Consider the following 27,259-nt stretch of genomic DNA (forward strand, 5'->3'; position numbering starts at 1 on the left):
GGAAATGCCAGGGTAAAAATAGGAAACCCTATACGGTATTTACTACATACCATACAGTAAAATACTTTAAAGAGGATTTACAGTAATTAACTACAGTTTCCACTGCATCATGGGATTTTGGTTGACATCACACAGAGAGTTACTGCATTTTGCATGCAGCATAGTTGAGAAGCTGTGTGCGCCATAAAATGTTTGACTGTTGCTGTAATGAAGACGTTAATCCTTCATGTTCATGAATGATAAGGATTAACCTAACATTGATCATGTGTGTTTATGTTACCCGTAGTTTGTTGAATGTGGGTCTTATTTAACTCTTGAGTGACATGTATGATGCACTTTTTTTTCATGAAACCTTGACTGTGGGTTGTGTGCAATAGAGTGACAACCCGGTCAGTTCTGTTGTACGCCAAGTGAAGTTAAGATAAGCGTTGCCTGGTCTACTTCTGCAAGCCAAAAGAGCTCCTATTTGCCTCGTGTAACTCATCAACACCACAATGAATATAAACACCAACTTGACGCTGTTTTCAGTAAGTTTCTGTTGTTAAAATCTACAGTAATTTATTGGCAACAGTGTTGTCACTAAGTTACTGTTGAAAACCCTATGAAACGTCAAACAGTGTAGTATTTCTCTAGATATAAAACCCATAACTCACCAATCACTCGAAAAAATTATTAAAGCGTGGGCGCGAACGATGAACTGTATTTAGTGCTAGAAAACTGTAATACAATTCTTTACTGCACTGCCATTATTCATATCTCCCAGCATAGTAACCTATTTGGGCAATGAAAAGCAACATTAGCTTTATTACCGTAATGATTTAACTTCCCTAACCTTTGGAGTCGACAAGGGGGATGGTTTTCAGTGTCGTGGTCTCCAGCAAATGATTAAGTTCCCGATAGGTGGAGCGAGATGACAAGAACTTCACCTTGCGCACCATGATGTCCTCCACAAAGATGTTGTACTTGCTGAAGAAATACGATGAACACCATTAAACACAACAATCATTCTAGGCTCATAACTTTTGGGTGTCCGCTTTACCTGATGTGCCCGAGAGCCAGCTCAGGCAAGTACGGCAGCTTCTTCACCTGGATGATAGAGTCGTAGAGCGAAGGCTGCAGACCCTGGGCCACCATGTTGGCCAGAATGACCGCCACCATCATGGGCAGGATGTGGGAGATCTGACCTGTCAGCTCGAAGCAGATCACCGCCGTAGAAACCGTGTGAGTGACAGCACCAGTCATGGCGGCCGCACCTGGCAGGGAGTGCAGAATATTTTGCTCTCATGCATCCGTATTAGGGCCTGGTCGATTAATCAGCTGGCCGATTTAATTGACCGATATTAACGCCTTTCAAATCGAAAAAAAATGGCCGTTTTTTTTCGATTTTTCTCTCTGTTGTAAGGTTCGATAAATACTAAAGGACAATGTATAGTACAAAAGTCAAATTTTCTGTCTGTAATTCATATCTTTATTGTTGAAAGTGGGATCAAAAAATAAGTTATTTTATTCATTACATATTTTTTAAAGTTAAGTTTAATCGGCTAATTAATTGTTTATCAGAGTTTTATTCTGCCAAATATTGGCATCTGCATCGGCCTAGAAAAATCCATATCGGTTGGGACCTAATCTGTATTATCATTATTATTAATTATGACACACACAGCTTTTGTTTTTTTCATATTTAGTCTGTGAGCACTTCTCCTTTGCTGAAATAATCCATTCACTTCACAAGTGGCTTTAAAATGTACAGTTTTACTGTATTGGGTTTTGCAAAGTAAATATTCTCACTGAAATAAAAGACATTCACAATTAAGTCACAATTGACTATAAGGTCTAACAAAAAATTTTATGAAAAAATGTGTACTATATTACAATCCAATATGCTGTATTGTATGGTACTGCAATGTAATGTAATGTAATATATATATAACATTTGAATGCGCACCAGTATGTCTAGGATTTAAATCTCGATTTTTATGAGTGCCCTGTAGAGGTTTTACAAGAATCAAGGCAATGTTTAATTAATTCATAAATAATTTATTTTTTTTCATTATACTGTTTCATATGTCATTTAGACGAATTTATTGGGGGGAGGGAAACATTTAAAAAAAAACAAATAAAAAATGTCTTGTAATCCACTCCTATAATAATGGTATTTTGTGATTGGCTTTATAAAGGGGTCACAGTAAACCATCGGATGCCATATTTCATTTTCCACCTGAAGGTCAAGCGCAAAGGAAAATGGGGAAGCCCGAGACTGACCGATGACGGCGTAGCCCCCCGGCAGGATGCGATACACAATCCCGTCAAATAAGATTCCATTGGGGAACAGAGTGGCCATGAGCTCCCCTACGAGGCGACCAAAAGCGGCTCCTAGAGGAGCGAGATAAGGCACGCTGGTGAAGACAAAACCAAAAAGCTGCTGAGTCAGCAAGCTGTAACTGTGCTTGTATTACTCCAAAAAAACAAAAAGAAAAAAGAAAAAAGAAATCCTCTTACCTAATATGAACACTGGCATGAAGGCGCCCGAGGGGATGGGCATGGTGGTGGAAACCGCTGACATCCAGAACTGCGACACAAAAACAGGATCATGGAAGGATGGAGAGCAATCCCAGAGGTTTTTCCTCACTATCGTGAACACACGCACTCAGGCGCACTTGAATAGGTACACTTGCACAGTCAAATGGAAGCCAGTACAAGAGCTGCATCGCAAATTCAAACAGTTCAGAGATCATTATGCATATTAATATACATGCTAATCAATGTTTGTATTCTTATCCATATTTATGCCCCTAAATTTCCACCCATTGTTCAAATACAACTGCAGAATATGACTATATGATTAGCACATTTACATACTATTTCAACATCTCTCATTTCCTTCAAGTTTCAATGTGCAATACAACTATGATTATATTAGTTATACGGTTTCATGCACTGCACGTTGGGTAGATTAGAATTCATCAGTATATCATTTAAAAGTATATAACTATCAATTATATACAATCCCCTTTACACTAGTAAAAGCGAATCATGGACGGGGCGTCTCCCATTCCGCTAATTAATACAAAAACATACAGACAGAAGAAAAAAAAAACGGTTTGCAGCCCGGTGGTTGGGGACCACTGCATTACAATGTTTGTGCACAGACAAACATTGTTATGTTATATGTTATACGTGCATTTTTGAGGAGATTCTATAAAAATACAGCAACTTGAACACAGATTTAGAGACAAAAGCAAAAAGGAAAATCAGTTGATTGTTGCACAGGCTATGAAGCTTTGCCAAAGCTGAGAGAAAAAACTACATCCCTTTGAAAAGGTTTTCAATTTTGATCAATAAATCTGAATAAAATGAAGCTTATCTAATTTTGTTTGCCTTGGTGCAGTTGTACTCAGGTATTCATATTTTTATTGTGCAAGTGTACTTAATATTGTGGCCTGTGAGTGTAGCACAGGAAACGCTCACCTTCATGACAAGGAAGAGGAGGAGGATGACGAAGACGCTGACCTGAGGGTGAAGCCACACGGCCGAGCGGCCCAGACCAGGCGGAGGGGAGGATGCTGCGATTTTGGCCCAGGTGAAGTTGTCGAACAGGGAGTTGATGCACTCTCTGGGCATGAGCTGCCACAGACGGGGTAGGGCGGGGGGTGTATAGTGGGTGCGGGCGAAGACAGGAGCTTGTAAAACTCCAAAACTCATCTCACAGAAAGGTTCAAATGAAATCAAAATGCAGAGGAGCGGTGCACTTTATCATTGCTCTTGTCACCCCCAGCCAAACTTGGCAAAGGGAATGACAAAAGGAAAAAATTATGTAATTCTACATTGTGCTTCAACTACAAAATGAATTCATCCATCCATCCATTTTCTGTAGCGCTTGTCCTCATTAGGGTTACGGGTGAGCTGGGGCATATCCCAGCTGACTTCAGCCAAGAGGCGCGGTACACACTGGTCTGCCTTAGACAGGCTAACGAAAATACCATCAATGTCACCGTAGTTACGTATAACCCTTTAAGCAATGGATATTTGAACACAAATGTTGCAGAAACATATTTAGACAGACAATATAACAATACTCACAGGCATACTTTCATTATCCATTATGAGAAACGACTAATATTACTGCAGCTTACTGAGCGGTTGTGACCGTCTTCTTTTTATATATCCGTATTTCTGTAATATACTTCCCCCTGGTGGCCAAGGCACACGGACAAGAAGGAGCTGTGCAATGAAATAATCATGATGCACAAGTGTTTTTTCTAAATACAATACTATAGTGTACAATTTTATTTTAAAAATATAACGATTTTTGCTGGTATTTTATGTGGGCTGGAACGGATTAATGGCATTTTCATTCATTTCAATGGTGAAAGATGATTTTAAGAGTTGAGTGTGAGTTATGAACATGTCAGGGAAATGGAAGAAATGTGTGAATTATGTATGTTTAAATGTCTTTTAAGCACACAGAGGGGTAAAACTACATATAAACAATTTTTTTACGCCCTCTCCATATCATGGATTTTTACCAACCGAGAATGGGTCTGAATCCCCTCGCAATAAACGCTGGTTTACTGTAACTGGGGTCAGGCGTCGATAAGAGGGGCGACACCTAGTTGAAGAAATACGATATCAGCATGAGACAGTTCTTCTCACCTCGCCAGCCATAAACTGTCCAAATCCAGGAGGAAACGTGAAGGTGGCGATGATCAGCGTGACTGCGCCTGGATAGATCAACCGACTGGACACACAGACCGCAGGCAGGCACGCATGCGCGCGCACAAATGCACACACGCACACACACACACAGGCACACACACACACACGAATACACATTTTTTGGGATACTGGGTAAAATAACAACATTGTATTAAAGTGACAAACAACTCTGTTCTGCCCGCCTCTCTAATGTTGGCGATGAGTGCTTCCAGATTGTTGGGCCCCTGAGGGGCAGACATTGAGTGAGTAACTTGCCAAAAGGTTGTTGAATCTCTCTTGCTTTCTGCCACCATGAGACTGATGAGCTCATGGACAAGAGCTGTGATAACTAGATTTATGTCAGCAGATGTTCAAGAGAGGCATTTAGCTATTCGGTACTACAAAACAGAATTTGATATCAGACAGTAGCAGAACCTGCTGCAGACCTCAGTTCAGTGTGAATCAAAGCATTTGCTTTTTGGCTCTGGCTAAGCTGTACCATCTTACGATATGCTACGCTATGGAGCACAAGACTAGTCTGGCTAACTCGTTACAACAACTGCATTCAGTGTGAAGTTGATTTGTATTTTTTGATTGTTTTTATTTATTACTACACCAGTCCATCAAAAAAATTCTATCCGTGAAACCTGCCCATGAGGCCAAAGAAAAAATATTTTGTCTGTGTGTGTGTACACGTTTGTGTGCTTGTGGACTCACTGCTTGGTCAGAAAGCGTGTGAGCGCTGTGGGTCTTCTCATAAACAGAACCACCTGTCTGTTCAAGTAGACAAAGAACGCCCCCAGGAACCCGCATGAGATCCTGAAACCCAAGACCCCAGTCACTCGGATACATTTTCATTTAATTATGTACACACACATACGCACACACACATACACTTTACCCAATTATTGCAAACGCTGGCAGCTCCTGCAGGTCGAAGGGGAAATCCATTCGGAAGTTGGTTTTGAAGAGAGCAGTGATTGTGACTGTCGGAGAGAAAAAACACAAAATGTTTTTTTTTTCCCCACAGTAGAAAATAAAACAATTGTGAACAGTCTGGACTACTAATTGGTTACCTAAACCAAATCACATTGCGTTGATTGCATTCCTTGGCTAATAACAACCTGTCGGGGTTATATTTTCATGTCATTTTAGGATTGCTATAATGTGAAATATTCATTAATTATATAATATTAATTATTTAATGAAATAGATTTTTTTTAAATTCAAACTTGTTTAAGTTATTAATTTAATGTAGGTATTTACAATAATAAATATATAATGAGATACATTAATACAAAATTAAATAAGGTCATTTTAATTTACCAATGTTAGGAAAAATGTTAAATGAATGCAACAAAAAAAGTTTTTTTAATAGTAAAATCATAATTCATGCTCATTTTATTTTACTTTATACAATATAAATAATTTAATTGGAATTAATTACCAATTATTTGACAAAATATTTTTTAAATTCATAATAATAATAATACTTTAATTGATTCTGACTTTGTGGTCGTGTCATCAGACTTGCGGCTGCATGTCTTGGACACTCGGGTGAAGAGAGGGGCGGAGCTGTCAACTGATCACCACATGGTGGTGAGTTGGCTCCGATGGTGGGGGAAGATGCCAAAACGTGTTGTGAGGGTCTGCTGGGAACGTCTGGCAGACTCCCCTGTCAGAAGAAGTTTCAACTCCCACCTCTGACAGAACTTCGCTCACGTTCCGGGGGAGGAGGGGGACATTGAGTCCGAGTAGACCGTGTTCCGCCCCTCCATTGCTGAGGCGGACGACCGGAGCTTTGGCCGTAAGGTGGACGGTGCCTGTCGTGGCGGCAACCCCCGAACCCGTTGGTGGACACCAGAGGTGAGGGATGCCGTCAAGTTGAAGAAGGAGTCCTATCAGGCATTTTTTGCCTGTGGGACTCCTCAGGCAGCTGATGGGTACCGGCTGCCCAAGTGGAATGCAGCTTTGGTGGTCACTAAGGCAAAAAGTTGGGCATGGGCATTTGCCCGGAGTTCCTAAAGGCTCTGGCTGTTGTGGGGCTGTCCTGGTTGACACGCCTCTCCAACATCGCGTGGACATCGGGGACAGTCCCTCTGGATTGGCAGACTGGGATGGTGGTCCCCCTTTTTAAGAAGGGGGACCAGAGTGTGTGTTCCAACTACAGGGGGATCACACTCCTCAGCCTCCCTGGTAATGTCTATTCAGGGGTGCTGGAGAGGAAGGTCCGTCGGGAAGTCAAATCTCAGATTCAGGAGGAGTATTGTGGTTTTCGTCCTGGGCGACCAGCTCTACACCCTCGGCAGGGTCCTCAAGGGTGCAAGGCGTTCGACCATGTCCCTCCAGGAGTCCTGTGGGGGGTGCTTCGGGAGTATGGGGTACCGAACCCCCTTACACGGGCTGTTCGGTGCCTGTACGACCAGTGTCAGAGTTTGGTCCGCAATGCCCGTAATAAGTCGGATTAGTTTCCGGTGAGGGTTGGACTCTGCCAAGGCTGCCCTTTGTCACCGATTTTGTTCATAACTTTTATGGACAGAATTTCTAGGCACAACCATGGCGTAGAGGGAGTCCGGTTTGGTGGAATCAGTATCCCATCTCTCCTTTTTGCAGATGATGTGGTCCTGTTGGCTTCATCAAGCCATGATCTCGAACTCTCACTGGAGCGGTTCGCAGCAGAGTGATTACTTTTGCTAGCATTGTTAATATATCAGCCGAATCTCCCAACATGTCCCCACATTTGGACAAACATGCAGCTTATCCATTCATACTTGAGGGGGGAAAAAGACGAAGGACTTTGCTGTCACAACTGGCCACCTTCCATAAAATGCCAGCACTGCAGTATTTTCAGTGTGTGTGTGTGTGTATGTGTGTGTGTGTTTGTGTGTGTGTGTGTGCGTGTGTGTGTGTGCATCTGTGAGCTGCGTCTCACCAGCATCCTTGTTCCATACAGAGAGCACCCTGAATATGAAGGCGCTGAACGTGGCGGCAAAATATCCCCGCCAGTAATTCCTCACTGCAAAGTACGTAGACGTGACCTCAATACTGAACAACACCCCTGGTGGCAGCGGAGGAGAGAAAGAGAGAGAGAGGGACAGAGAAGGAAGAAGAGGAGCAGAGGAGGATTAGAGAGGAAACATGAGAGAAGAAGTGGTCAACGAGGGAGACGGCGATGAGAGGGAGTGAAATGAGTTAAAATATGCTGAGGGATACTAAAAACACTTGAAGCTGAGGGTCTAATCATACACAAGAGGAGGGCCACGAAACATACATGAGTGCGCTCTTAAATACACAAACTCACTCACACTTTCATGACTTGCATCCTTCTCAGCTGATTGAAAACTAATAGTTGCATGATGACTCACTTACTGTATAATTAAGACAAACTGTTAAATAAGAATTCCAGACCAAATGCAGGTGCCTGATGTGCATTTCAAATACACAAACTCACGCACAAGTTCATGACTTGCATCATTCTCAGCTGATTGAAAACTAATAACTGCATGATGACTCACGTACTGTATAATTAAGACTAACTGTCTTAACTAGGAATTCCAGACCAAATGCAGGTGCCTGATGTGCATAAGAACATTATAGTACATACTATGTTTACTTAGGTCATGGAATCTGCTGGGGATAGACTGATTATCAGCCAGGCCAATTATCGATGCAGATATTGGGCATTTTGATGGATATTGGCATCGGCGCTTTTTTTTTCTTTCCATAAAATAAACAAAAAGTTAAGTGCCTGTGTAAAATAGTATAGTTGACTATTTTTATTGGATTATTATAATAAAAAATCATCAGTTATTGTATATAATAAATAAAATGTATGACAATAAATAAATTAAACAATTATTTAATGAAATACAAAATAAAATAATTTAGTTTATTAATTTTTGTTTTCTTATTTACAATGAATACATTTACCAAATATTTAGTAGATTACTCAGTAAAAAAATTATGAACTATAAGTTCTTCTTTATTTTAGTAACCTTTTAGTAAACTAAACTTAAATGCATACCTAGTTTAGTTTCCTAATGTTTTGTTTTATTATTTACAATGAATATATTATCCAAATATTTAATCAATTAAATAAAAAATGTGAATGAATATGAAAATGTGTTTATTTTACAAATAATTTAACTGTATTATTTAGAAACAAATAATTTAAGCAATTATTTCATGTGATAAATTATTTTTTTTAAGTAATACATTTTAGGGAAAAAAAACTATTCCAGGACTCTTGACAATGCAAATGCTCAGTGGGCTGGAGGAAAGAATGAATCTTTCAGTTTGCCTGAAGCAGATAACAGTCCAAGTTTGACAAATAAGATTTCTAACGCTCAATCTCATTGACTGGAAATCTGTTGACTCAGTCTGATTCTCCTGCATAAACTGCAGGGACCACAGTGAAGGTTGGAGAATCGCATCAAAATCAAGAGCGATTACAATTTCCCACCCTTTTCATTTCTCAGCACTAATTATTCAAGTGCCAGTGAAGCAGCAAAGTGTCATTAAGATGATGAGCATGCGATCACACAATGAGTCGCCCAAAATTAGATCCATTGTAAAAAGAGCAGTAAAAAGAGTTTTGATAGCAGTGTGCGTGTGTGTGTGTAGGTGTGTGTGTGTGTGTGTGTGTTTGGACAGTGGGGACATAGTGAGCAGTGCATAGTTGTACAGTACCTCCCAGTGGAGTGCCGAAACAGCATCCCACCCCGACGGCACAGCCAACAGTCAGAATATCTGTGTAACCGTAAGGGTTCTACTGACGCAGACAACAGAAGGGTGGGGAGGGGGTGGTTGATAGGGGGGATGAGGACAGAAGGACAGAAAAACAGGATGGGAGGAGGGTGGTGGTGGAGCACACAGGGTGATGATGTGACAGTGGGGAAGCAAAATTGGATCAAGTGAATAAATAATGCTCAATGGATTTTTACAAGCGGTAGTAATAAAGGGGTGAGGAAACATCACAAACCAGCAAGGGTGTAATAAGAGCGAGGGCGCGCATGCATCTCGGAAGAAAAAAACTACAGTACAATAAGTAGACACAAAGAAGGGGTGTCAAAGTCATTTTAGTTCCGGGGCCACATACTGTACACCCCAATTTGATCTCAAGCAGGCTGGACCAGTATATTTGTAAGCTAATAAGCTGTAAAAACTTCAGCATGGGATCAAATATGCACCAGATGACCAATATGGAGTAGTAACTAAGTCATTCATTTTGATGTCTGAGGTCTTGCCTCCCACTGGAGCAGCGAAACAAGTGGCCACTCCCACAGCACACGCACACACCAACAGGTCCTGATTATGGGTGCCATTCTGGGGTTGAAAGGTCAGCAGGGAGTGGGGAAGCAAGGGGAGGAAGCAGAGCAGTTGGGATGAATGAGAGGTGATGGAGGAAGGGAGTAAAGAAAGACCACAGGGGTGGGGACAAGGGGGGGTGGGGGGTAAGGATGGGAGAGGTCAATATTATTACAACTGCCAGACATTACCATCGCAGTATTAATACTATGAGACACAAACACAGACGAGGTGCTAGCTAGGGCGGGCATGGGTCCAGGGCAGGGATGGGGGTTGGGAGGCGGTGGAGGGGAGAGCCAAAACAATAGCATGGAAAGGCTCGAGCAGGCTGGGAAGGACAGATGGGAGAGGAAAACACTTCCCATTTTCTCTTTGTACTTTTTCCTACATTTACAAGCTAAAATCTAATACAGTTGTGCCTTGAGATACGGGTGACACCACTTACAAGTTTTTTTTGAGACACGAGCTGTCAATTTCAGATGTATTGCGGAAGTCAACGCCACTCATCTCACTTCACAACAAGCAGCAGTTTAGCTAATAGTGAACAATCGGTCGCAAAAGGAATTTTCAAGCTGTTGAATTTCCACTCCCAGTTGAACTTTACTGTCAAACTAAACAGAAAGCAAAGAGAATTGCATGTGTATTTGAAACAATCACATAGCTTTGCCCTACGACAGTCCGTTTAGCCTAATGCTAACAAACAATGCAAAATGCCATAGTGTTACGGTGTTATAACCCTTTAAGCAACAAATATTTGAACATAATGTAGAGAAACAGGCGGCACGGTGGACGACTGGTTAGAGCGTCAGCCTCACAGTTCTGAGGTGCGGGGTTCAATCCCCGTCCCCGCCTGTGTGGAGTAGTGCATGTTCTCCCCGTGCCTGCGTGGGTTTTCTCCGGGCACTCCGGTTTCCTCCCACATCCCAAAAACATGCATTAATTGGAGACTCTAAATTGCCCGTAGGCATGACTGTGAGTGTGAATGGTTGTTTGTTTCTACGTGCCCTGCGATTGGCTGGCAACCAGTTCAGGGTGTACCCCGCCTCCTGCCCGATGACAGCTGGGATAGGCTCCAGCACGCCCGCGACCCTAGTGAGGAGAAGCGGCTCAGAAAATGGATGGATGGATGGTAGAGAAACACATACAGACAGATATATAACAATACTCACAGGCATATATTCTTTATCCTTTGTGAAAAATGACAGAAAGTGCTGCAGCTTACAAAGATAGTTGTGAAACTCTTCTTCATGTGTCTCGTCGTTTCTATTATACTGCCATCAAGTGGCCAAGCCATGCACACTAGAAGGAGCAGCAAAATGTCCATCCATCCATCCATTTTCCGTACCGCTTATCCTCACTAAGGTCGCGGGCGAGCTGTAGCCTATCCCGGGTGACTCTGGGCGAGAGGCGGGTTACACCGTGAACTGGCCAGCCAATCGCAGGGCATAAAAAACAAACAACCATTCGCAAAATGTCATGTCATTAAAGGGGCTCAAAGCAGAAAGTCGTGTTTTGTTTCTAAATACATTAAATATGTTTGGAGATAACTGCTGAAAACATAGGCAAAGACCTATAACAATATAGTGCTGAATTGTTTCAATATAGCTTAAGCATCTTTTTCACAGTTTGAATTTTCCTGATTCATGGGCGGGGCTAAAACATTCGTATACTTTCTCGGGCAAGTTCCCTCCCCCACTATATAAGGACCAAGTGACGTCATTTCATTTGGCTATGCTGCTCAGTTGTGAGTTAGCTGTGCTTAGCATTGATAACAAGGCCCATTTACCACTTCATCGTGTACTTAGCAAACTAACGATGGGTACATCCCGAAAATGCGCCTCGCTGGATGCCTCAATTTACAGAACAGCTCGGTGACGTTTTTTTAAGCTCCCAAAATGTTTCTTTTTTTTTGTCATGTTATTACATAAATATTGATTCTGAACTGCAGAATACAGTTACAGTACATGGTGTTATTTTTTAGTTGTTGTTGTTGTTTTTTTTTGTTTTTTTTTACAGTATTGGTGTTTTTTTTTATAATTGCTGCATGATAATGGTGGTATTAAGAGGTGGTCGTTTCAAATGTCTTTTTGGGGTTGCAAAAATGGGAAGCATTTAGTAGTAACGACATTTAGGATGGGGGGAACAGCACACATCCTGCTCGGCGGCATGTTGCCTGAGGCTCCATCTTACCTCATAGACGCCAGAGAAGATGGACATGAAGCGACTCAGCACTGCGGCACAGATACTGGCAATGTGGACGAATGGACCCTGAGGGAGGAAGCGGAGGATGCGGATGACAGACACGTACAAACACTGACAATTGCGTGTAAAACAGGGAGTCTAAAATGGCTCGCGTGTTATCGAAACACATCAATCAGGGCCTAATTGCCGGTTGAGATGGCCTTCGCCGCTACTACGACAGGGGATGGGGTAGAATAATGCACTCCTTGGAGGACTTGAATAATCAACGAGGGGAGGAAGGGCAGGACAACAAGACAGCCGATGATTTATTATCCTCTAAGCTCGCGGAAAGAACAGATAGAGTAGGAGAGGAATGAGAGGAGCCTAAAAAACGATGATGGCGGCGATGCGGAATGGTAATGAGGATGAAAAGCTTTTTCACCCACAGCTGGCAAAAGTACTGATTCAACTCCTTGACTTAAGTAAAATAAAAAAAATACAGACTCTGAAATGTACCTGTAAATTAAATACAGTCAATTATATACAATACGCGTACTGATAACTTGGCACCACAGCAAGCCAACTTCATTGCACACAAAATGCTTTCCGTCTTTTATTAACTTTCAAAGTGCTTGGACTGTGAAGAAAAACTAGTCGACTTTACTACTCCACAATGACGTTTAGAACACGATGTCGACTTGTGGCTAATCACGTGTTTTCGCTTTGAGGAGGAAGCAGAGCAATTGCAGCAACAGATGAGTGCCCCAATAATCAGTATGCTACATTAATTGATTTCCATTGCCTTCTATTTCTGAATGCGCAGCTTTCGTAAGTGATAGAGAGAACCAGTAAAGGGGGAAATAGCCAGACTCGAGCAGGATTTTGAAAACTGTGGTGCGAGCATGTTGTGATACTGCTGTGCTTTTATTTTGAAGGCCTGACTTTACCTGCTACAGGATGGTTACGCCAATGATGCCCGGGTGTTGCCAAGCGGACCAGGACAAAGCAAGGAGTAGAAAGTACAGATATCTGTTTTCAAATGTAGGTAGTAAAAGTAAATAAATAAATAATCCACTAAAGTAAAATCTACTTAAATACAGTAAAAATGTATTTCTACTTGAATGACGGATACCTTCATTGTCTCGTAAGACAGTCAGAGATTATTAAACTCCAACAGCAATTCATGTAGCAACTGAATGATAGCTACTCGCTACAGTATATAATAATTATATACATTTTTTTTTTTTAATTACAGGGAGGGAATGCTTTACAAACCTGCAGTTGTGTTACGTGGATTTTTGCGAGAGTTTTATAAGATCTGATTGTCTGTGGGACCATGTAGGTGTCTGTGATTTGTGATTTGATGAGTGAGTCGGGAGGTGGCGTCAGTGGAAGGAGGATGAGGATTGCGAGCGTGTCTTCAGGATGAAGGTTGACAATCGAGAGAAACGCTAGTTGGATGTTTTTTTGTTTTCATTTATACAGTAAATATGATATTGATTGATTCACACTTGTGGTTCTTTCATCGTCTAAGCAGACGTTACATTGTTCACTGTTACAGGAGGGCGTTTGGTGAATTCGCTGACGTGAGGACTACGTGAGGAAGCTGTTCATCATCCAGTGTTAGCAGATGCCTTTTCATACGCTTGAGGCACGCACCCCTGTTAGTTTGCTTCATCAACCTACCACCCGTGAATTTCAGCAAGGCCTCCGTGTTGTTAATGCCAAAACACGCGACTGGCGCTTGATGGACTTCAAGCTTCTTCCTTCATTGCGAAGTGGTCGGTTCAACCCCTACTGCACTTCTCACCACTGGTGTTTACCTCTTTGCCCAATGGCATCCCACTGCCCAAGCCTGCAGTCAGACCAATGACTTTAGCCACGAAGGCCTTCAGGGTTAGATACTCCTTCAGAACCACACCCCTCAAGATGGTTTTAAGCTCAGGGATACCGGAACCTGGAGACGAGAGGAGGAGTTAAAAATCCGTGAAATCTGTGGAATGGGTTGACAGGTGATGGGGAGTTGGGTGATCTTACCGATGGCCTGCGGGGAAACCAGGTGACAGAAGAGCGAAGCGAACATGACTAGGATCATGGGATAGCTAATCCAGGCGAGGTACTGGAGCGCCACATTGCCCTTCAGCTCCCCGTGCATCCACTTGTAGGCTACGGGACAGAGAGCTCTGTCATTCGAACGTAAATGAGGGGAGACGTGCGGCCATAAATCTGACGCTGATGTACAGTGACCCCCGCGCTACCTTGCAGGCTCTTGGCGCTGGCGTAGTCCATACTCCAGCTGACCAGCGCCATAGTCAGGCCTAGGAGGACCAGGAAGATCCAGTCTTCTCCCATCTTGGTGACAATGTAACGTCGCGCGCGAACCAAACAATCTGAAGCGGGAATTCATGACTCCATTCATCAGTGCAGCTCATTTGTGACACTCATTTGTCCTAACAATCGCTGCAAGTGATAATGATGATGATGGAGAGGTGAAAGACTTCATTAGTACATACTGTATGATACTGAACATCCAGTACAGTACAGTAGATGGCATGTAGAATCCTATTTTAGTAGATATTCCCTACAGTGTACTGTAAATACAATTATAAATGTAAACTATGGACAGCCATTGATTATTTGGTTAATTGATTGTCAAGATTTTTACCAATTGTATGGAATTGAAGCAATGGATGCAAAATAGATTGCAAAAATATTGAAATAAAATGAAATAAAAAGCTTTCCAATCTATTTTTCATTTTTATTTTCTGCCATCTAAAATTAACATAAAACTAATAATTAATGGCATTTACCCATCCTAATGTAAACAACTCACTAGTACAGGATAGGTTCAATCGATCAACTCTTCATAGGGCACCTATAAAATAGCGATTTTAAATTATCATTTTAACGTGGTGCCTTGATTTAGGACTTTAATTCGTTCCGTGACCATGATTGTAACTCGAAACAGTCAGATCTCAAATCATGTTTCGCCAGTGAAATGAATAGAAATGCCATTAATCTGTTCCAACCCTCATCCCAAAAAACATAACACTCTGCAGTAGCTTGTTTTACAAAAACATACAGCAATAAGATAATTGAATAGAATGTAAAGAATTAAAAAAATATGTGCATCATGATAATTCATTGTGCAGATCCTTCTGGTGTGGTCCTGGGCCACCAGGGGGAAGTATAATACAGAAAAACAGAAACAGACAAAGAAGAGTTACTAGTGACCTAGTAGACTGCAGTAATAGTTTTTTTTTTTTTCAGAGGACAAAGAATATATACTATATTGTTTTAATTTTCCCCAGACCAAGCAAAATTTAGTCCAATACCCATCCAGAATGTAAGCAAAACACTGGTAGAAGACACGGTCAATTGTGCTATTTATCAAAACTAAAATGCACTTGTTGCAAAAACAAAAACAAAACAAAAACATGCAATTTTTTATTATTGTCGTATAGCACAAAACTTTTTCAAAACTTATGCATACTGTATTACTAATAGCGCTGTCATTATTTTTGACACTCTTGTCTTAAATCCCACTGTGTCAAGTAGATTAACAAATAAAGTGGTAAATTAATGTACAGGTGGATGTCAATGAACTAGAATATCATACACAAGTTAATTCATTTCAGTAGTAACTCATGATACAGATTCATTAAATGCATAGGAAAATAATTCACAAGGCCAATCCCAACTTTATTTCTATATTAAAAATCATTTGAATAGTTTTTTTAATCTTCAAATTTTTGACATGGTCAATTTTGACCTTTTGTTAGACGAAAGCTATAATCATCAAAATTATAAAAGAAATCATGGACTATTTCACTCTGTGTGTAATTTTATTGGTACTTTACATTGTTATTTTGATTATAGACACTTTATGTAATAATCCATTTTAAATGGTAATTTTATTTCTTAGGGTTTCATATTTCTGTATATTTTATGAGTCTGTGTGACATTTTTGTATATTTTGTTAGTTTGTGTTAGTTGTTATGTAACCCAATCTGAAGTTTTATGTTTGTATATTTTAGGTTGTGGACTACAGATGGAAATGAGCTTTCTGCTAAATCTGGTGCAAACATCTCTCATGTCTTTGATATTGATTAAGGTATGCTCACATTTTCCATAAACTTTTTTAGTAACAAAATGACCATAGTTTATTATATTTATTAATAATTTCATTTCAGGGGTATAACTCCATGATCTGTTCAACTGAGAACGAAAGTCATTTTAGCAGAGGTGGCCAGCATCATGGGAAGAAATTCAGTTGGTGGGATGTTGACCTACAATATGATGAATTTATTTTGACCATCAGCAGAGAAAGTCTGAGCATCTCTGATTTAAATACTTCCAATGAGATACAAAATAACAGCAATGACGTCTGTTACCTTGACATTTGGAATAGGAGCGTGGCTTCTTGGTGGACGAGCTGTGACTGAGATGTGACTCCAAGGTGACAGGATGCTGATGAAGCTGATGCTGCCGTCCGGTCCCTTTGCCCGCCACCGCCGCCGCTGCATTGTTCTCTCCCGCCTGTCTCCGCCATTGTCGCTCTGTCAGCAAACGGGCCGCCTCCTGTCGGGCGAAGTTTCCCAGCTGCTCCCTGTACTCCCCGTACAGCTGTGGGCCAAAGCGACATAGAACCATAAATTATTCTATATTTCTGTCATGGGTGTGTGTTAGGGTTGTTGTCTTCCCCCTGTCTCGTACACAGCTGCTCCTGAGAGCATCTTCCCCACCTGTGCCTCATTTACCGTAATTACCCGATGCATTTAACCTCGTGTCTCATTCTTTCTGGTCGCCAGTTCGTTGTACCTTGTTGTGACGCACGTTCCAGCATTCCTTGTTTCCACGTCACCGACTCAGTAAGACTAGACCCTGTTCTGGTTATTGACCTTGCCTCTTTGCCTCACGTTTTATGGATACTGTTGCCTTTTCGGATTGCCTGCCTGTGTACCGACCTCTGGCCGTTTATTAAACCTCTCATTTTGAAACTGTCCATTTGAATTGGAGTCTTGCATTTTGGGTCCTGTCCTCTGATCCGTTCATGACAGAACGAACTGGCAACAGGTTGCCAGTGCCGGTAACAAGGGTATGAGAGCGGTGAGTCTAAATTTCATGGATAGGTTCATTTAGGAAGACCCTACCAGAGTTCTTCCTACAGTGACACTATGCTCTCCAGATCAAGAGATTCATACATCTGTATTGATTGACTCTGGTTCTGACGCAAGACGTATGCACCTTATAACCTTTCAAGTAAAACGCCACCGCAACACCTATGCTGAAGACGGCAGTTTTATGGGCAAGATCACTCACCGCACCCAAACACTCACATTGACATTTCCTGATTCTCACTCGAAACGCATTAGTTTTCATGTTTTTGACACTATGAATTATGACCTTATTTTAGGGAACCCTTGGTTGAAATTACGTAACCCCCATATTGACTGGTCATCTCGGCATGTTATGTCAACTGTTTCAAGGCTCCATGTAATGTTCAGGGATATGTTTCTAATGAAATTCCAAAGACCCCATCTGGGGATCCTGACTTATCTCAAGTGCCCACCTGTTACCATGACATTAAAGACGTTTTTTTTCCAAGTCCAGAGTCAAATCCCTTCAACCCCACAGACCTTATGACTGTGCAGTTGACTTGCTGCCTGGAACCACACCTCCACGAGGGAGGTTGTTCTCTCTTTCAGGGCCGGAACACAAGGCTCTGAAGGAGTATGTGGAAGAATCACTGGCAGCCGGGTTCATTCGCACATCTTCATCCCCTGCGGGAGCAGGATTTTTCTTTGTGGACAAAAAGGACAGGACCCTGCGACCCTGCATCGATTACCGGGGTCTCAACAAGATAACTGTGAAAAACGGGTACCCTCTTCGTCTCATCTCCACCGTCTTTGAGTTCCTGGAGGGAGCCAAGTTTTCACCAAACTGGACTTAAGAAATGTGTATCATCTAGTCAGGATGAGGAAGGGGGATGAATGGAAAACAGCATTCAACACACCAACGGGACATTGAGTATTTGGTAATGCCTTTTGGACTCACTAACGCTTCAACTGTTTTCCAAAACCATGTCTATGATGTCTTGTGTGACATGCTGAATGTGTATGTTTTTGTCTATTTGGACGATATTTTGATATTCTCTCCGGATGAGGAGACTCACATTATTCATGTCCACTCTGTGTTGCAGAAGTTACTGCAGAATAAACTTTATGTCAAAGCTGAGAAATGTTAGTTCCACAAGGTTTCTTTTCTGGATTTCGTGCTGGCTCAAGGTGAATTCAAAATGGACCCTTGCAAAGTCGATGCCGTGATTAATTGGCCCACTCCCACGTCACGCAAGGATGTACAAAGGTTCTTAGGGTTCGCAAATTTCTACAGAAAATTCATTAGAAATTTCAGTTCTATAGCCTCGCCTTTGCATGATCTCACCTTGCCACACAGACCCTTTGTGTGGAACCCGGTTTGTCAGTCAGCTTTACAGAAACTAAAATCGAGCTTTACCTCCGCTCCCATCCTCACTTTGCCAGATCCCAAACAGCAGTTTGTGGTAGAAGTTGATACGTCTGATGCCGGAATAGGAGCAGTGCTCTCCCAGAAATGTCTCAAGGATGGTAAGTTACATCCTTGTGCTTATCTCTCTAAAAAACTGACTCCAGCCAAGAGAAATTATGACATAGGTGACCGTGAACTGCTGGCGGTCACGGTGGCTTTGGTGGAGTGCAGGCACTGGCTAGAGGGGGCACAGACTCCGTTTTTAATATGGACAGATCACAAGAACCTTGAGTATCTTAAGTCTGCTAAAGGATTAAATGCGAGGCAGGCTTGATGGGCTCTGTTCTTCACAACATTTAATTTCGTGTTATCCTACCGACCTGGTTCTGAAAATGGTAAGCCGGATGCTTTGTCACATATTTTCTGTGAAGAGAATTCTTTGTCCGACCCTAAGACTATTTTGCCCAAGTCATGTTTTATTTCTGCTTTTGTTTGGGACGTTGAAACTGTGGTAAAAGCCCTGAAGATTGCCCTGAAAACAGGCTTTATGTGGTTCCGACCTTAAGGGGAAGAGTTATCCACTGGGCCCACACTAACCGGACTGTATGTCACCCAGGCTTTGCCAAAACGCAATCTGTGGTCGAACAGCGCTTTTGGTGGCCTAATGTTAGGAGGGATGTTATCAATTACGTCAATGCTTGCCAGGTATGCGCTGCTAACAAGCCCTCTCGTCAGCGCCCTTCTGGGGAGTTGCGACCTCTGCCAATACCACAACGTCCTTGTTCAGACATCTCCGTAGACTTTGTGACGGGATTACCGGCCTCTAAAGGAAATGCCACCATTCTCACAGTTGTTGACAGGTTCTCTAAGATGGCACACTTCATTGCACTTCCGAAACTCCCCTCACCTAAAGACACTGCCGAGTCGATGATAAACCAGGTATTCAAGTTGCATGGTTTTCCCAAGAATGTGGTATCTGATAGGGGCCCCCAATTCATTTCACGATTTTGGAAGGAGTTTTGCAGTCTAATAGGTGCTACCCTCATCTGTCATCTGGGTTTCATCCTGAAACCAACGGACAAACTGAGAGGCTGAACCAGGACCTGGAGACTGGGCTCAGATGTCTCGCTTCACAAGAGCCACAATCCTGGTCTCGGAAACTGGTTTGGGTCGAGTTCTCTCGCAATTCTCTTCCCGCCGGCATCCACTGGTCTATCGCCTTTTCACATTGTGCGTTGTTACCAACCATCTCTGTTTCCTGCCATAGCCCCAGAATCCACGGTTACAGCTGCATTGACCTTGGTGAGACGCTGCTGGAGGACCTGGGAGCGAGCCCGCCAAATGCTCCTACGCCAAGGCCAGGAAGCTCGCTCCCAGGTTCGTTGGGCCCTTTCCCATCACAAAGGTCATCAACCCTGTCACCATGAAACTTGGGCTCCCAAGGTCGATGCGGGTCCACCCTGCATTTCACGTCAGCCTGCTCAAGCCCGCCCGGGAGTCCCCTCTGGTCCCGCCTTCCAGGCACCCTCCTCCCCCCCCCCATTTCATGGATGGGGGCCCTGTCTTCACGGTGAGGCGGCTGTTGTCGTCTCGTTGGAGAGGGGGGGGTTTCAATATCTGGTGGACTGGGAGGGCTACGGGCCTGAGGAACGTTCATGGGTGCTGTTTGGGTTTATCGTGGATGACTTCCTCATTCGGGACTTCCACGTTGCGCATCCTGGGGCTCCGGGCCCGTCTGGGACTGCCCGTTAAGGGCGGGGAGGGGGGGGGGGGGGTGGGGGGGGCACTGTCATGGGTGTGTGTTAGGGTTGTTGTCTTCCCCCTGTCTCGTACACACCTGCTCCTGAGAGCATCTTCCCCACCTGTGCCTCGTTTACCCTAATTACCCCATGCATTTAACCTCCTGTCTCATTCTTTCTGGTCGCCAGTTCGTTGTACCTTGTTGTCACGTTCCAGCATTCCTTGTTTCCACGTCACCGACTCATAGTAAGACTAGACCCTGTTCTGATTATTGACCTTGTCTTTTTGCCTCACGTTTTTTGGATACTGTTACCTTTGCGGATTGCCTGCCTGTGTACTGACCTCTGCTCGTTTATTAACCGTCTCTTTATTGAAACTGTCCATTTGTATTGGAGTCGTGCATTTTGGGTCCTGTCCTCTATTCCGTTCATGACGGTTTCTTTTGGGGAAAATCTATAGAATTCTTAACAACCAATGAATGATTATGCCCACCCATAAAACACACTTTGCTTCCAATAGTTGTGGATGTTAGATTTTTGTTGTTGTTCAGATTTTGGTCTCTATGTGTTGCCATCTCAATCTAATCTGCTCAGGGCCTTCAAAATCAGTAGTGCCGGACGCACCCCTAGGACTCTTTCACTGGGTGTGGGGCCACTTACTTATTGCGGCAAATAACTCATGAATATGCAAATTGCTTGTGTATCTCCTCATTTATACTCTCGTCCTGTAGACTTTTATAATTTACATAATTAATCCCACCGCACTTCAGTTGTACAGCCGAGTTCACGACCCTTGTCCTGCATGCTTCTTCTCCTGTCCTTGTGTGTTCTATCTTGTCCTGTCCTTCCCTCACAGGGTATAGCACTACAGCCCCATGCAACACTCCTATTTAATGTTTCATTGTTGTAGATAATGTAATGACTTACTTCTCTCATCCTGTTTACAATTAGTGCTTTGTCTTTTATTTGTTTCTCTCTCCCCTCTCGAAACTTTGTTCTGTTCGACTGATCGACTCTGATTCTCAATAAACTTCAATTATAATGCTAAGAAACCACAGCGGAAGCTTAAAAACTCCACTGTGACACAATAAAACTGTTCTGGCATAAAAGGGATACAGATCTTCCATTCTCCTTGACCTAACAGCCGAACAGGACAAAAAAGAGAGGAAAAAAAGAATCATTAGTGCCGGCTGATGTAACTTCAACTATATTAGCAATGGGACTGTTTCTTTATCCATCCATCCATCCATTCATCCATTTTCTGAACTGCTTTATCCTCACAAGGGTCAGGGGTGTGCTGGAGCCTATCCCAGCTATCTTCGGGCGAGAGGTAGGGTACACCCTGAACCGGTCGCCAGCCAATCGCAGGGCACATATGAACAACCAACCATTTGTGCACACATTCACACCTACGGGCAATTTAGAGTTTGTTTAGTTTGCTTTATCCATGTTTGTTTGCCACTTTTTTTAAAATTAAATATAATTTTTTTTAGACTCCTGCACTCTGCCTTGCCTCCCTGATTCCCTGCAATTGGGTCCTCCACGTTTTTGCCTTGCCTTCCTCGCCTTCGAAAACCCTAACCGTGACACATCCATCCATTTTACTAGGGTCACCTGTGTGCTGGAGCCTGCAGTTGACTCTGGGCGAGAGGCGGGGTACACCCTGAACTGGTCGGCAGCCAATCGCACACACTGACAAACAACCATTCTCACCCACATTCACACCTTTATGGGCAATTTAGTTTTCAATTAACCCACCATGCAAGTTTTTGGAATGTGGGAGGAAACCAGAGTACCCTGGAGAAAACCCACACAGGCACAGGGAGAACATGCTATCTCCACACAAGGGAGGCCAGATTTGAACCCGGGTCGTCAGAACTGTGAGGCAGATGTGCTAGCCAATCGTCCACCGTGCTGTTACAGTTAAATTAATTATAAATAAAAATGTAGAATTTGCATGAATTTATTTTATCCTTGAAACTATCAATTGTAATTATTTTGCATACAAAATTCATCCGTGAGTGATGTTGCCTGAAAGTCCGTTTAAAAGTCAAAGCACAAAAGTTTGTCCACCCTTGACACAATCTAATCCTAACCAAAGGGATGTTCTGTTTTGTGTTAATGTCGCACCCAAGTGTCCCAATACCTTTGTCCACAAACTGTATGTTTGGAGGTAAGGAGAAAGCAGTAAATAATGTGTGTGTAAGGCAGGGGTCACCAACCTTTTTGAAACTGAGACCTTCTTCTTGGGTACTGATTAATGTGAAGGGCTACCAGTTACATACACACTTCTGAAATAATTATTTAGCGGTAAATCATCTCCTCACTGCCACAGTGCCCACTAGCTAGTCTCCATGAAAACGTTGGTCATGTGCTGCAATACTATTTTACAATAAATTTTTTTTATCAATGTATCATTTATCAGCTACATCTCTCCAGTGAGCTATTTTTAGAACAGGTCCTCAGGCTACTCACGTGGTTCTTGGGGACTACCTGGTGCCCGCGAGCACCATGTTGGTCGCCCCTAGTGTAAGAGATACACACCAACCTGAATACCCTGCAGACAGAAATAGACAAAACGGGCATAGAGATCGGAAAAACCCCTCCCTGAGTGGAGGCCGGCTCTGGACGGCGGTCACACGAGGAGATCCTGGAAGAGAGGACATTCCACATCTTCCCCTTCCGACTGTGTGCGCTTTACACCTTCAAGCCCGGTCACATGTGCGCACAAGCACGCACACACACACACACACACACACATGGCACGTTGCGATCCAGCCTGATCGGTTTGCACTCGTTAAGAGCACAGAAGCTGTGAAATCCGGCACATCCGGGCGCTGGCGCATGATGTGCAACCCAAACCCGCAAATTGTACGCATCCCACCTCCTCCACCACACAGCAGCAAAGCAAGACGCTAAATCATATGGCGCCACATTTGACGCTCATGTTCGCACGGGAAAGGAGAGCCGACACTTGTAGCCAAGAGGCCCCAAAGAGGACTAAAGCTCCCCTAACTGGCTATAAATCTAAACTCTAGTTGCACTATAATGTGTAATCTGCAGAATAGAAATGACACCAAAACCACATGGCACAGTATTTCATTAAGATATTAATAATTAATACAGAAATACACACGACCAGCCTCCAGAATTGAGGGACTCGAGTCACATGACTTGATTCTAGTCAGACTTGAGTCACCATTTTAGGACGAAGGGCCTAAAAGGTGCAGAAGTGGTGGAGACTGCCGTATTTAAAAGAGGGTTTTGGGCTGGAGGCAGCGCTGATGGTTTTCACTCGGGGAAATTTGGGGGATCACCACAAGCGCAAAATTAATTAGAAGACAAAACATATTACTGAGTTACTGAAAAGAAATCTACCAACCCGATAATTCATGGGAAGCCAGCTAGCAAATGAAAGCCATGTTTTGTTTGGTTTAACTTGATTTAACTAAATTGGATGTATGCGCCCATCTCCTGTAACATTTTGTGTAAAATTTTAGAACTGCTCTGGGAGAGGTGAGCACAGTGCATTGAAATCAAATGAGTCAGACAAAATGTTTTGTCAGAGGCTATATGGCATGACTCCTCCTTGAGACTGGCTCTGAATCATCCCTTACATTATTCCATCTTCAAACACACAATATATCGTGTTAATTTTTGTTGGCATTTCAAAAATGTTAACACGAGTAGAAAGGTTCCCCCCCCCCCGCCTCTCATTTTGCCTGGGCATTTGAGGGGGAATCAAGGAAAATTGATATTTAATATAAGCAGGAAGAAAAGGAGACAGAGATTTAAGGTGTTGCCTGCTGGGCCGTGGAAAGTCATAAATAATAAAATAGTGTCCATTGTGTAATGGCAGTAGACATACAACTCCTGCAAAGGGAAAGTATCATAACGACAGTGATATACAGTACAATGACGTGTTGAGAAATTATAATACACCCAGTATGTATTTTGTATGCAAAATACTGTTATATAGCATCTTATCTATGCAGAATATTGGACATTGAAGTCAGTTTGGACACAGTTAAGGAGCCATGAATATACAGTAAAAGGTGTAAACAGTGTATAGTGTGTGTTAATATGCATAATATTGAATGTACTTATGAAATATGGATACATTATTGCACAGTGTTTTCCTCACACTCAGTGGGGAATTGTTATATAAGTGAAGAGGGAACGGTATAAAAGATGATCTATCTATTGCATCGATCTATATGTTAGGTTATCTATTTATCTACCTACTCTATCTATCTATCTATCTATGTACATGTATAAAAGTGTATCTGATGAGTTTTGTTTTTGGTTTGAAGGTTGGAGACAACCAACCTGATACAAGCTGAGTAGACAAGAAGGGTTAAATTACATTATTGCTTTTTTCTCACAAGCCACATAAGTGTCAATTTTATAAAAAATAAAAATAAAAAAAAGAATCTGCTAATATGAAAAAGTACAGAATCTGCACTCTTGTATAAATGCTCAGCTGAAGACTATTCACAATTATTTATTTTAAAAAAACATTGTCTATTACTATATAGAATTTTACAGCCGTACTCCACATTCAATAAAATGTTATTACCATCAAATATGTTGCTATATATAAATATGAAGTAAATAATTCCGAATCTGATTGAAAATCTTAAATCTGGAGTATGAGTAAAGGAGTATTGTGTAGCTGTAATCATTTAGTGGACTGAAAAGTAGAAGAAAACTAATACTGAATCTAAGATAATTAGTGTGAGCTTCAAACATTCTTTAAAGTCCCGAGATGCTCTTTCTCATAATCAGTTCTTCACGTGGGCAAATCCAAAGTGTGCCAGCAGAATTTGTCTGACAAACTCCTCTCATTAAAGTCACTGCAATTAACGTCATTAATATGAACTGTCAGCATTAAAAAACGTGCACACCATTATTTGTCAGCCTGCATCAAAATGTGCACACAGCCCATTCAATATTAATAAACAAAAAAGATTTCAACAAGATTCATGGGAAGAATAAGATTAGGAGAGCACTGGGACAAAATGACCGAAAGGGAAATAAATCAAAAGCCATTTCTCGTCCAGATCTTTACCTCATCGCTTGACTTGGGCATGACTTGGCAGCGTCCCTGTTCTGCCTCCTGTTCTGTGCCTTGTTCTGTCACCTGGCCGACACAACAGACAAGCTGCGTGGCACATTAACACCACGCCTCCAATCCATCAACATCAGCTCGCAGGCATTGGCACCAGGCGCCATCAAAGAGGCCGCCGCTAACCAGGGGTGGCCTGCGCACTGTTCAGAGAAGCAGCAGCGGCAGAGAAGTGTTGGCGTGACCTTTGACCTCTCAACAAGAACCACAGTGATGCAAACCCTCCTGAAACTACCTCCCTTCTCGCACTCATGTATTGTATATACTGTACGTAGCATAGCAAAATTACAACATGAAATAACCGAAAATCCCCCAGCAGCCTGTTTCTAATGAAACTTACAGTGATTTAAAAAATAATAAAAATTTCTCTATTACTGTAATTCACCAGTAACCTAAATGTTTTGTTTTCAGCACAAAATGTCCACCATGTTTGATGAGTATGTCTGTTGTTTTCTTCAAGTAGTCAATTTTACAAAAACAATATGATATATTACTGTATGAAAATGTATTCATTACTTTCAGTAAATGTCATGGATTAAAAATGTAATTATTAAAGAAATCTAATTTTCCACAGTATTGCATTACAGTATATATAATCTTATTTTCAACATTTATTTAAATGAGTTTTTTTTTTTTTACTATTTTCTAATAAGTACTTTGTTCCTTTTTATTTATTACTGTGAAGTTAGGACATATATTAAAATTGTATCCTCATGATGAGGATATTGTAATATTAGGACTTTTTTATTGTTTTGTTTTAATAGAAATAATTGAATTTCTAAATATTTTTCAGCAGTTAACCCACATTGAAAATACCCTCTAAAGTATTTTTATTATTTTATCTTAATTCTACATATTTTAATTTTATCATCTACCTATCATCTACCTACCTATCTAATTATTTTTAGTATTAGAAATTAAATAAATATTCTTATGAACATGTTAAATATGCACATCACGATTACTGTATTATTAAGAAAAAGCAAGGTGGTGCTTTTGTGCCGTATATATAGTATTACTTATTAATTGCGGACCCATTAACTACAGTATAATAAAGTGATTTATTTTTATTTATTCATTTTTCCAGTCTGTGTTTGTATTCACATAAAAGAATAGTAAGTGCTGGGATTGATGTATGTATGTATAAATTATTTTTTTTAAAAGATAATTGACTTTAAAGTACATAAAGAAAGTCAGAGATACTAAATTACGGTACAATAATTTGTAGAATATTTTAATAATCAATGAATAATTCAATTCTACCTGATTTAAAATTTCAAATGTCTTTAATTAAAAAAATATGGTCCTCAGTTTATTTTTCATGATTTGGAAAAGACAGATTGTCCACTATAGCTGCATATTTACCCAGTGAAGTAAGTGAAACTCATTGAACAAATGACAGAGTCGAACAAATGTGGGAAAGACATTGAAAGCTCCATTTGTATCTTTGCTGTCTCCATCTGTCAACCTTAGTGTTTACATTGATATAGTCATGTGACCTTGGGTGTCACTTACGCACCGGCTGGAGTTGCCCCAAGGTGACCCTTGCGCAACTTTCACATGCTTCTGAAGTTTATCGCTGCGGGATACTCACACAAATTTGCTCATTATCACTCTGCCCTTTACTCCTTTAATGAACTCTACAGGGGCATAAAGTGGTCAGCCTTCATGTCCAGCTCTGCCGCTCATTATGTTTTAAAAA

General features: G+C 41.8%; 1 protein-coding gene across 2 annotated transcripts in view; it reads right to left on the reverse strand.

Moving 5' to 3' along the window:
- The window catches only part of clcn1b (chloride channel, voltage-sensitive 1b), a 45,105-nt gene that overhangs the window by 8,215 nt on the left and 9,631 nt on the right, over positions 1–27,259 (reverse strand). For both annotated transcript variants that reach the window (XM_061776745.1, XM_061776747.1), the window contains 15 exons: positions 16,578–16,809; positions 14,442–14,573; positions 14,221–14,349; positions 14,007–14,140; positions 12,193–12,270; positions 9,385–9,463; positions 7,628–7,753; positions 5,597–5,681; positions 5,413–5,514; positions 4,654–4,738; positions 3,469–3,624; positions 2,500–2,569; positions 2,263–2,373; positions 1,040–1,253; positions 833–966 (listed from right to left, as the gene is read on the reverse strand). In XM_061776745.1, the coding sequence (XP_061632729.1) occupies positions 833–966; positions 1,040–1,253; positions 2,263–2,373; positions 2,500–2,569; positions 3,469–3,624; positions 4,654–4,738; positions 5,413–5,514; positions 5,597–5,681; positions 7,628–7,753; positions 9,385–9,463; positions 12,193–12,270; positions 14,007–14,140; positions 14,221–14,349; positions 14,442–14,573; positions 16,578–16,809 (1,867 nt within the window). The remainder of the gene's footprint in view (positions 1–832; positions 967–1,039; positions 1,254–2,262; positions 2,374–2,499; positions 2,570–3,468; positions 3,625–4,653; positions 4,739–5,412; positions 5,515–5,596; positions 5,682–7,627; positions 7,754–9,384; positions 9,464–12,192; positions 12,271–14,006; positions 14,141–14,220; positions 14,350–14,441; positions 14,574–16,577; positions 16,810–27,259) is intronic.

The sequence above is a fragment of the Phyllopteryx taeniolatus genome, chromosome 6, assembly GCF_024500385.1.
Source record: "Phyllopteryx taeniolatus isolate TA_2022b chromosome 6, UOR_Ptae_1.2, whole genome shotgun sequence".
NCBI classification, from domain to species: Eukaryota; Metazoa; Chordata; class Actinopteri; order Syngnathiformes; family Syngnathidae; genus Phyllopteryx; species Phyllopteryx taeniolatus.